At 36.1% G+C, this 12,075-nt stretch overlaps 1 protein-coding gene across 1 annotated transcript in view; it reads right to left on the reverse strand.

The window, feature by feature from the left end:
• Window positions 1-12,075, reverse strand: part of PRDM6 (PR/SET domain 6) — a 74,797-nt gene that overhangs the window by 13,548 nt on the left and 49,174 nt on the right. Inside the window, exons 3-5 of the mRNA XM_035567028.1 lie at window positions 10,659-10,786; window positions 6,874-6,998; window positions 3,365-3,707 (exon numbers count right to left, since the gene is read on the reverse strand). Coding sequence (XP_035422921.1) covers window positions 3,365-3,707; window positions 6,874-6,998; window positions 10,659-10,786 — 596 coding nt within the window. The remainder of the gene's footprint in view (window positions 1-3,364; window positions 3,708-6,873; window positions 6,999-10,658; window positions 10,787-12,075) is intronic.

Consider the following 12,075-nt stretch of genomic DNA (forward strand, 5'->3'; position numbering starts at 1 on the left):
ACAGCAAAGAGCTGGTCTTGAAAATTCTTCCTATTTTGCATTCATATTGTTTTAAAAATTGGTTTATTTATAAAATCATCTACATATTAAATAGGAACATTTGTTTTTCTCTACCTAATGGAAATATATATATATATTTATGTCTGTTCATCTTTCTGCTCTCATTCAGATGTTTTCTGAGCCTGAGTAGCTTTAAAGGTGTTCTTTTGTTGTTGTTGTTTTGTTTTGTTTTGTTTTGATATTATTATTTTATTTTTATTTCTCAAGTCCCAGCTAAACTGCTTTTTTCATGTCTGTCCATGATTTGGACTCCTGTATAGGTTCAAAGATGTTTTCCCTGCACCTCATGCTGTAGGTAATCAGCATTGTTGAAAAACAAATACAAAGCCAGAACAGATAGTCTGAAGTCATTTCCTAGACTAGACAGCCCTTGCTGCTTCAGTCACATCAAAGATATAGTGGCTGGTTTGCTCACAAATTGCTGACAATAAATGGGGAGCTGTTTATCAGCTGGAGTGGTGCTGCAGTTATCGGCAAGAAAATACAAACCAGAGAGTTGTATCCAGTCCTTTAGGCTGGCAGGCAGGTATTCTTTCACAAATCATACCGTATTTTCTTGGCTCCAGGAAATTTTGTACAACACTTTAGGAACATTTCATGTGGAGAAATACAGTATGTTCAAGAAACCAAAGACAACTTTTTTCCAGCCACTAAATAACTTATCTATTGGTACCTTCTAAAAGACCAAAACCTGGCCATGATGTAAGTTCAACCTGTGATGATTTCAAAGTGGGAATATGAGAAACCAAATCCTAGAACAGTTATGATCTGCACTAACAATTACTTTGGTATTTAGAACACTAAATGAATTGCAATGAGACTGAACAGATTCATGTGACTGAAGCCCCACTTCAACAGATCTGTTGGGAAATGTTTTTACAACAGTTTTGTTGATGGCACGCCTCACAAAAACAAAGAACGCATTACAAAAGTGGCCTCCTCAAGCAGTCTACATAATTTATTTAATGAGAAGATATAGAGATGTAAGCCATTCTTCAGTAAAGAGGGAACATGGCTGTCACAAAACAGAGAATCGCAGTAACTGTATGTATTGAACACATTGTTCCTCAGTGTGTCTTGCATCCTCTTGAGATTAGAATATCTCTACATAACACAACAGAAAAAGTTTCATAAGAATTAGATTCACAAAAACCAACAAGTCAAAGATGAAACCAGCTAAATTAGCTAGCATGAGTATTTAGAAAGAGGCATTAGCTATTACATTTCAAATCTTCCTGAAAGCTTCTAGGTCAACACTTAGTCTTTACTCACCGATTAACCATCCTTCTGCCCCAAACCTCACCAAATTTTTAGAGTCCTTTCTCTAATCACCCTTTACTCTCTTTGGTCCTGCAGGAGAGGTGTAACCACCTGTCCTCTGATCTAAATAATTTGATTACTATGTTGTAGGGTATTCTGAGGAAAAATTGCTCTACACTTTCACGGTGAATCTGTCCTGTATTGCACGGACAAGTTTTTGCAGAGGCAAAATGGGAAGACACCATGAAGCAGAAACCTACTAATGATGGTGTTCACCTCCAAAGCGGAAGACTTGAATTCCAGCCTGTGTTTCAGTGAACATTAGACACAGGATACTTAGAAGAAAATAGAATAAAAAGGCAAACCTCCATGATGACAGCCCTAATACTAAGATTGACTTATCTTCTGTTGTTCTCTCTGGCAAATTAGTATTTAACTACACCTTAGAGTGCAGAACAGCTCCAGTAGGAGAGACTCTTCTTGTATTAATTATTGTCTGCAGCTTGGTTCTTTATAAAGTGAGATACAAGTTCAAGTGAAGAAAAGGATGAAATCTAGTCTTCACAACCTGGCTGGATGAATTGCTAAGAAACCATGTGGAGGATCTTCGCAGCATACCTCTTCTAGACCCTGATGCAGCATTTTATGCTCTTCTATGCATCTGCTTAGGATGCTTTAATACTGAAAACAAAAAAGTCTATTAAGCTTTGGAGAGTGGACCTTTCAGGATATTCTATATTGTGGCACTTAAATTGGCCATTGTGTCATACAGCTTCTTTAGTGTAGCATTTGTTTCTGCTAAGACCAGCACGAAATTCACAAAACATTGAAAGAAGAAAATGTTGATTTTTTTTTTTTTTTGCATTTGCATTTGCAGTATTATAAACTCTTCAAATTCTATGAAGATTTGAATGGAATCAAGTTTATCCCTAGCATGCTTGAAGTATTCTCCTGGAAAGCTGGATTTATGCTCTAGTGTATCTTTACTCTCAGAATCACACAAGCATATGTGTACACATAGATAATCACGTACACAAAACGACATAGACATGCATACACACACAGACTCACAGGTGACTGTTTTTATACTGCTTTGTTTAAATGAAATTCACAATTGAATGCTGTTTTGAGAACAAGTTGCCAGGGATTCAGCTGTTCTGCTCAAACCTTTTCACAGCTGAAGAAGAGACAAAACATGGACAGCTTTTTTTATTGAATTAATTTGATTTTTGTCTTTTGTCCTGCCAGCTATCAAAATTGTCAAATAAACCATCTTTGATTCATAAATAATGGTTCCATTATATTTACTGTGCCACCGGTCAGAGTACCTGAAATTTTAATTCACTTGTTCAGCTAAATTTCATCCTCAGTTCACGGCCATAAAATTCTGTATTGACAAACTTTCAAACCAACTTTGACTCTGAGGTATCTAGTCAACATTTTTCTTCTGTGTGGATATTAGTTTATTGAATAAGTGGCATCTGTTTTCCTCCACATCACTAGTGGAGTAGGTATTTCCTTTTGACAGCTTTGCACGATTTATGGGTTTGCATGCTCTGAAGAAAAATAGTACTAAGCAAAAAATTCCAATTCATTACCTCTTAGTACTTAATTAAGTTCATACACATTGCACACTATAGGTGAACCCTGAAATGACTGTGACAGCCACTGAGCAGCAAGTTAGATTATCTTTGGAAGACAGAGAGACTTTTAATTATCTTGACCTCATTTTTCCTCCTATGATATTCATAAATTTTCCTTCTATTTTGTTGCTTCCAACAGATGTACCAAACCATTCTGAAAACAAGATTATATCCTTAGCTATTTCCTTTTATCTGTACGTTTAGGCACCAAATGTTTTTACAAATAGGGAAGTCAAGCAATGGTTTTTATCAGCGTACTTCACAGAGCAGCAGATGAATTATGTTGTACAGGCTTCTCCTAATAATGGTTTGGGTTTGGAAATGATAACAGCTTGATAAAAGAATAAAGCAGTGGATCTGGCTATCAGTAGATACAGAAATAAAGAGAGCCTGGGTTTTACCTGTCAGGGTTCTGCGTACACACATGCATCTGTAAGAGGATCCGCTGGGTGAAAGTCTTAAAACATTGCCCACATTTCCAAAGATGCCAGTCACTGAACTCAGAATTTAGTTGGCTTGTTGAAGTTGGGCTTGCAAGAACTCGTTGGTTTTTGACACTGATCTGGTTAAATCCTGACTCGATGGACCCAGACTTATCCAGGAGAGAAAAATTTCTGCTACACGGAGTCTGTGGAAATACTACGGATCGCTGTGGAGTGGCAGGGGATAGTTTGCTATTTTTATTAAATGGCTGTAGGGTGTCTTGTCTGGACATGGCCTCCATTACAGTCGAAGGGACATTCACTGGGAGAAAACAAGAAAAGTAAATAAGATCCTTTTTATGCCTTTTTAGAACTAATACAATCTTGGGAGACACCAAACAAAAACAAAAAAAAAAAAACACAAAAAAAAAACAATCAAACAAACAAACAAAAAACCAACCCATCCTCTATTTTATTCACACTAGAATTATACACTTTTGTTTTAACAATTTATTTTTTCAAAGGGCTTGAACAAGACAGTGATCTGAATGGATGATACTGATTCTGTGACACTAGAATGAAAATTCATACAAAGAGGTATCTGAAGCTTACAGGACTCAGAGAAACCTGACTGTGATATACATTTGTTATACAGTGAGATTGTCATGTGAAAGAAAACACCGGTGTACTTGTGATACCCTGACTCTGCATGCTGCAATCAGCATGTGCAATTGCGATATCACAGACAAGCATGAATTTTGAAAGCATGAAGAAAAAATCCCTGTTCAGACATTCCTTGAGATACAACAGGGTTTACATATCTCCTGCAGCAATAGTTTCCTTATCCTTTCAATACGCAGACACTAAGGGTATTATTACATCTCACAAATAGTCACACAACCAATACAATATAAAGCCAGTGACTTCACCATGACCTGTGTGATTAACGCTAATAGCAGTCAGATTACCATGAGACAATGCAAAGTATAGGCAGAGGTATCTTTGTGCATTGATTTCCCACCTACAAAACAGGAACAAGCTACAGCTTATGAGGCACTCAGATATTTCAGCAACAGTTGCAATAAACTGTTCTCACGAAGAAGCAGTTCAGTATTAAATCTGGATATCACACGATAAGGAAGGCAGGAGTTCAAACATACAGAAGAAAGTTGAACAGCTGCCTCATTCCTTGACTACCATCTAGATCATGCAGTGAATGAAGCAAGGGTCATATGGAAGAAAAATGAGTCAGATAATGGGAGATTGAACCACAATGCAAAAAAAAGCATAACTTAGGCCACCTGCACCCAGTGCATTCTCATGTTTTCTAATTTTGTCATGCTCGACTTCATGACATAACATTTTAATGGAGACTTTTAAATTAAATGTTGTATGCATGTCTGTCTCCATATGTTCATGTTTAGTTACTGTCACAAAGCGTTTATACCTGTGTATGTGTATAAAAATTACCTACTTAAACAGGTGATTGGAAACTGCACCTTTGCTTAGGTAAATCATTATAATAGATTTCTAAGAGCAAATATGAGAATTAAATTTCATTTATGAACTGGAATATTCTAATATCATTTAATATACAATAAAAATGTAATAAAAACTAATATTATGGTAATACCTTATATTATACCAATTACTTCAAAAAGTTATGTTTTACTTTATTTTCTCAATCAACAATGATCCTAATATTATATGCTATTTTATATACGTAAGTTGAGGTCCCTTCTACCGAATTTTTCTCTGGAGTATCTGAGGACCTGAGTTCTAAGTAGAGTGACATCCTTGGGTCTGTCTGTTACAAGTTTCCAGACATGTAATATATCTTTCATGTCTCTAAAAATGTTCAGTATGAGGGGTGATCCCTTTCATTTTCCCACAACAACCTCACACACCAAAAAGATCACTTTATTTTTTTTTCCTTCCTCCCCTTATTTTTTCCTTTTAATTTTATTCATAGAAGTCCATGGAAGAAATAAGATCAAATTTTGCACTGGGTCAAAATACCTCTATGCTGTAGATATGCTTATGGGTTTAAGTAGTACTTAAGTCTTATAGCAGCCTGCAGCTGGCTCCATGCTCAGAGATGAATTTCATCTACTCATGTCAGTTTCTCTGCAGAAGAAACTCAAACTTTTCTCACAGAAAAATAACAAGTCACAATATTTATAAATTTTAACCATAATGCTGTGCTTTTCAAATAAAGGTTTTGTAAAGCTTCAGCTCATGAAAGAAAAAATAATATTTCTATGTTGTACACTGCAGAGCATGAGTTTAATCAGCAAACATTACTGCCAGTAATTTAATTTCTTTTAAACTCTTCTCAAGCCCAACAGATTTGAAAACTCAAGACAAAAAAGGATGTTTATTTTTGACATTTTAATCCTTGCTATCTTACTGTTTTATTGCCCCCATGGTTCACTACTTAAGGTGCTGCAAGACATGAGTTCATCTTACAATAGCTGTTTAAGTATCCAAATACTTGATGGAAAATATGTATCCTATATATAATTGCTTATACATGGGCAACCACAGGGTCACATTAGACCAAAGTCAGTCAAGCATCCGTTATTGGTTTCTTCCACCATGTAGACATATATAGCTGTCAAAACAGAAAAAAAGATCTTTGATGCAACCTCTAATTGAGTTCCACATGCAAACAGTGAAATTGAAAGGTGTGCGTGGATCACCTAATCCCATTATAGACAAAGGTATCCAGCACTTGATTGCACTGGGTCTGTGTTATAAGTTCCATGCTTAATTTTGTGATGATTCCTAGCAAAATAAAATATTGAGAAGGGGTAGAAGTATGAATGGAAATGGGGATGGTCAGGATGGAATGGAAGTTCATTGTAATTTCAGGCTACCTGCATTCAACTTGTATTGAGAGGAGCTCGCTTTTACCTTTTAACCACAAGAAACTCATCTCTACAATCACACAGACAAAGCATTTCTCAAGATACTCAGGTAACAGAACAAACAATCCCTAACAGAGGCCTGATGGACCTACAATACACTACTCTTTTGGCTACACAGTCTCTTGTGATAGGTCTTGTAACAAATGGAAAGAATCAAGTTCTTCTTAAATCAGTTAAGAATTAAATCATCTCTTCTTAAATCAGTTAAGAACCAGTTAAGAAGCCAAGCTATCCTTAAATCAGTTAAGAATAAACTAGTAGTGAATCACTTATAAGGAATAGTGATTCCACACACTACCAAGTTAAATGGGGCTGCCATAGTGAGAAATCTGCGTGGACCTGCACACTTTCAGACACCTCAGTTTATTTAGGTAATTATATCATGATGTTGGTAGCTTAAGTGCATCAGCTTCGGGGTTTTATTTTGTATACATCAAGCTTACCTTAAATATATAGTCACTTTCATTTAATATGTCTTAAAATACCCTAGGAATATAACTGATTAGATATGAAACAGGAATTCTGGCTTGTGCTGGTAGAAATAGAGAAGGAACTTACAATTTTCATCTTGTGCGATGCACTGGAGAGGGATTCCAAAGAAAGATGTGTAGCTGTCATTGTACCACACCAATAGCTCTGTACCCCGTGGGATATCTATACAAGCCCGGTAGAATATATTTGACCTAATCAAGAGAAAAATAAAAAGGGCCTAATTTAGGAATAGAGCACTCCTCTTATCATACACAGTATTACAGTAGAAATCCATAGCTTTGGAATCATTTCTGCACATAACTAAATTAATATCTTACTGAATATTTTAAAACTGAATTTATCCTCAGTGAAGGACTTTGATCAGTTTCTGTAGCACAGTTAACAAATTGCTTTTAACTAATTTGTAACTAATGTGTTTTAAACACCAACATTACACTAATGTTAAGATTTTATGAAAAGACTGATATTTTCTTACAACGTCCCTTTGAAAATGATTTTAGAAATGTAACACCTTGCTCATTTTGTACAATGTACACAGTTCAGTGAGTTAAGCCATTGAAACAGATTTGCATTTACTATCTAAGATGAAGTTAATAAATTTTAGAAGTAAATAAATGACAGTTCTTTTAATTTGAATGAGTGCTTTTAGCCAGAGGTTTCTTATAGTATGATGTGTCCTTTCATTACAGCAGTAAACCACCAAAAAGAGAGATCTTGGATTATTGAGTAAAATAGACTTTGGGTTAGGGAAGTGCAAAAATGGAGTCAATCTGATCATACAAACACAGAATTATTCCTCTGTATGAAACATAAGGATAACATCGATGATTCTTCAGTAAGTATAAATTAGTGTTACCTTAAAAGTTATCGCATCACTCTGTGGGAAAACTGTGGGTAATCTTAGACCAAAAAAGAAAAATCCTAAAGTCTGTAGTATAAAAACTACAGCCTTGTCCTGATCTTGCACTGGTGTAAATAGTTTCAGAGTGATACTTCTACCGTTAACAGTTTTACATTGGGACAAAAGCTGTGTGCGATTAGATTCAGGCGCAAGATAAAATAAAAATGTTATCAGTTTGTAGTGACTTTTCCCTTAGGCTTCACATGGAACAATAAAACACCTTCATGTGAGATGGATAGAAATTTAATATATACAAGAAGAACAGTCTACTCCATCTGAAGGATTACATACCAAAATGGTACAGTCAAAGTACCAAGAAATGACCATTTTTTATAACAGCTTATGTAAGGCAGAAAAACATCTATAGACCAAATAAATAAATAAATAAAATAATGTTAGGCCTCAACCAGTTTTCTCAGTGAAGAATTGCTACAAATGTTAGCCTGAAGTTCAAGATAAAAGTGTTTAGGGTTGGTAGGCCTTAAATTTAGACTTTCTATAAAGAATTGGCTGTAGCAATGCAATTTGTTCCTTGTATAACACTGCAGACATAAGGAGAATCCTTTACCACATTTTTCATGGCAGTGAGATATGCACTTGTCAACATATTTTGTCACCGCAAAGTGGCTCTTGGCAACAGGATCATAAAGATCAATAAAAAAGTGCGGATTCTCAATATTTTACTAGCAGCTGCAAAAATTTCATTTATCTTGTTATTTTCCTCGCTTACTGCCACCCTGTCTCAGGAGGGCACTGCTAGCTAAGCAGAATGGTTTTCCTACTGTTCTATGAATATCTGACAAAAACTCTCCCCTTTGTGTCTCTCCCTCTCCTTCCCTCCTCCTCTTCTCTTCTTCTCTCTCTTTCTTCCCAGCACTGCACATTTCATTAATTCTTTCCACTATTACATAAAAATGAAAATCAAAGCCATGCTATAAATTACCAGTATCTCCTAACTTGAGAAAAATTGAGTCTACTTTGTACTTCACCCTTGTAACATTTCATCTCTCAGTTTGGCTTCCCTTAACATAAACACAGCAGCCCAGCAAATGAATGTGCTAAAACCAAATGACACACTTCACTGCTGAAAGAGCAGAACTGTTTTTGAGCAATGGGTGGTCTGTGAGGCTTGGAGTAGGCCAGAAAAAAAAAGTGTAAGCGTACACCGTTCCTTACAAGCGTGCAGAGCTTCCAAAACTCGCAGAAATCTCTGCATGCTGAAGTACATCAAAGGGATTTTTCCCTTTTCGGATAATATTTCCTTTGCTGACATGTATTTAGTATTGTGGTTGGATGACTCATAAAGATAGCTTCATGGCGTCCCAACGCAGTTGAAGCAGAACACATGCCAACAAACATTATTGTCAGCCTCAAAATAAAAACAAAACGTTCAGCTAAAGGTCAATCAATCAAGAGCACTTTGAAGAAAATTCCGTTTAGATATTACAAATCATAACAGAATGAATTTAAACCAGCTGACTTTCTGTGAGGAGGACGTCCATGTACAATAAAAATTAGGTCGGTTTTTCAGTGTCCAGCTTTTCTATTTTCTTACACTTGGATGCAGTCACTGGTGATGGATGCCAGTTTTTTAAATTGTGTTTTTGTAGTTCATTTTATAAAGATCTGAAGTAATCAAAAACAGATCAACAGAGGGAACTCTAAGTAAAAAACTCCATCATGAAAGGAAAGTTGTAAAATCCACTTAATATTGACAGATGTGTAATGACTTTCTCATGTTCGTGTTCCATTTAGGTTTGTCATCTATATATATGTACACATTTTTATATATCTATGTATATATGCACGCACACACCCTGCCACACTGAGAAATAGTTCACAAGATACCCACAAAAATACTCTTTCATTACAGCAATCCTTATTCATTATCTACTGCGTTTATTTAAAATCTGACAGGATTTTAGGTATAAATATCAGCTATTAAAAGGTATAATAAAAGATTTGTAATGTATAAATAGGATTGTTATTTTTTTGTGTGGCATTATTTAGTCAACTGGCCAGAGAATAAAAAAGCTGAAAATGCAATTGAACAATTTTACCATTGTTAAATTGGAACCCTATGGGAAAATCAAACTTTATATATATTTCATTTTAGCTTGCTTTTGTATGTTTTATTTTTAATTTTAAAGATACTTTAAATAAGTTTAAGATTCCTTCTAAAAAAAAAAAAAAAGAAAAAAAGAAACTCCACTCTCTAAAACAACTAGCCAAAACCAGGATTGCTCACTGTGGCTGGCAAACACAAGCCACTCTTTGATGTACTTCCTATCATGTTTAATAAGGCCAAGCAGTTGCTTCTGATTCTGAGACAAAAGGTTTGTTTATAGCTGAGATCATGTATTTATGTAACGCATTGTCTAGGTTTTCTGGATCTGTTTGCAAGTATAAAGTAAAAGGCACCATAATTTCTTTACATTTTCTTCACATTTTGACCTTCTCTATCCAGCAACCTGAGAGGCACAAGCGCTAACAATCATGGCTAGCAGGTGCACTCTGCAGATAAGCCATAGGTGCACACATGGCTCATGACTGGCTCTCTCAGAAAACCTGATTTCAAGTGGGGCTCTTTCTTTTACCCCTTTCTCTAGCACACACACCTTTAGGAAGTGCGGAAGACTGCTTATAGACATGCGTCTGATCAGACCATTTGAAAACGAGCAGAGTGCTTCGTGCAGTGTGATTGCCACACAAATGGCACCTAAGAGGGCCCAGCCTGATGTGCATGCTGCAATGGCCTCAACTCCTGGCAAGAAGAGTTATACATCTTCTCACTACACTCTGTAGCTTTTCTATTGCCCCGAATGGACACATTCACAAAAGCACTACCACTTTCTTTGCAATCAAAGGTAACAGCACCAGTGACAGTAACAGTCTGATTTTTCAGTAAAAACCTCTTTTTGCTGCATTGAGTAAATGAAACGTACTTTACCTGTACTGAACCACTGTTAAGTTCTGTTCCCCGCAGTGCCTTGCACATCGGATGTACCTCATCCAGCTTGACTTACTGGGTTCTCCGCCATCAATAAAGTGCTGCAGTGTCCCATCTTGGTCATATATCTGGGGAAGAGGTCACAAGGCCAAGTAGTCAGAACAAATCATCGGCAATCTTTTTCACTGCTGTGCTGGTGTCTCTCTGTGACTTTTCCAGGAATTTATTGCCATGAGATTTGTCATTGCATACTGATGCTCTTAGAAATATACAGCAAAAACAGCAGAAAAGTATTTTGGGGGATGCAAGTTTATCATGTTCCTTTTATCAAGCCAATCTTTTTGTATTAAACATGTTTGTGGTGTCTCAAAGATGGGACCATGTTTCCCAAAGAATATTTAACCTACTTTGACAGGCTGGCCTTAAATAATGAACTGCCAGATAAACAAGAAAATCTGGATGTAAAGTCTGCATTGAAATCGCTGGAACATCTGAGCAAGGGGCAGTAGTGATACCTAAACAAGTATTCCTTCCTTCACATCTCAGTTGCAGCAAGAACATGTACTTCAGCAACCTCATGTGGTGCATTAGAGAGCTGTAGGACTCATAAGACAAAAACAAATGAGACTGGAAGGAAAAAGATTTGAAGACGCCTTTAGAAGCTCCCTTGAGACTCATAATTTTTTGAAGTAGTGAATGAGAAATCAGTCCTAAGGGAATCATAGTTTTCCTAAATATGACATTTCTGCTAAGGACATGAGAGTCAGTTAGGGTAATTTCTTTAAAAGGCAGTACTATGTCTCTATTGCACTGGTTGCTCCCTCTGAAGTCAAAGAATATAGCTGCTCCGGAGTATTAGAAATGTAAAGATACATATTTTGTGTACACCTGTCCTTCTGACTTCATTAAAAATGATGTCTAGGAAGTGCTACTCCTAGTAAAAGCACATGGTCTCATAAGCTTTTTACCTGTTACACACTTACTTAGTTAAACTTCAGAGTTGCATCTGAACAATTAGGTGATTTTCCAAAGCAAACTTAATCTTCAGATCTTTTGCTCCTCTTTTGCTCCTAGATAATAATCCTACGACAAAAAAGTTTTCCCTTTTGAAATTGTATAAGCTTAACTCAATCTGTTTTCTTGAAAGCACTAATTCTGCAAATTAAAGGGGAAATGTTTATTATATTTAATTGAACATTTGTAGAGAAAGCAAATTAACAAGCCTGCATTTCTATTTCAGTATTAAGAGAATCATCTCAGAAATTATGTGAATATGTTCAATATTTCTGAATTATTAAAAGTGTGTTTCCTACAATGCATACAAAGACATACATGGGAACTAGAACGTAGTTCTCTAATTCCCCACACAGCAAATTCAGGAGCCAGCCTTGCTTTTGCTCTTGACCAAGAGAGATTG

This window comes from Cygnus atratus, chromosome Z, assembly GCF_013377495.2.
Source record: "Cygnus atratus isolate AKBS03 ecotype Queensland, Australia chromosome Z, CAtr_DNAZoo_HiC_assembly, whole genome shotgun sequence".
Classification (NCBI taxonomy): Eukaryota; Metazoa; Chordata; class Aves; order Anseriformes; family Anatidae; genus Cygnus; species Cygnus atratus.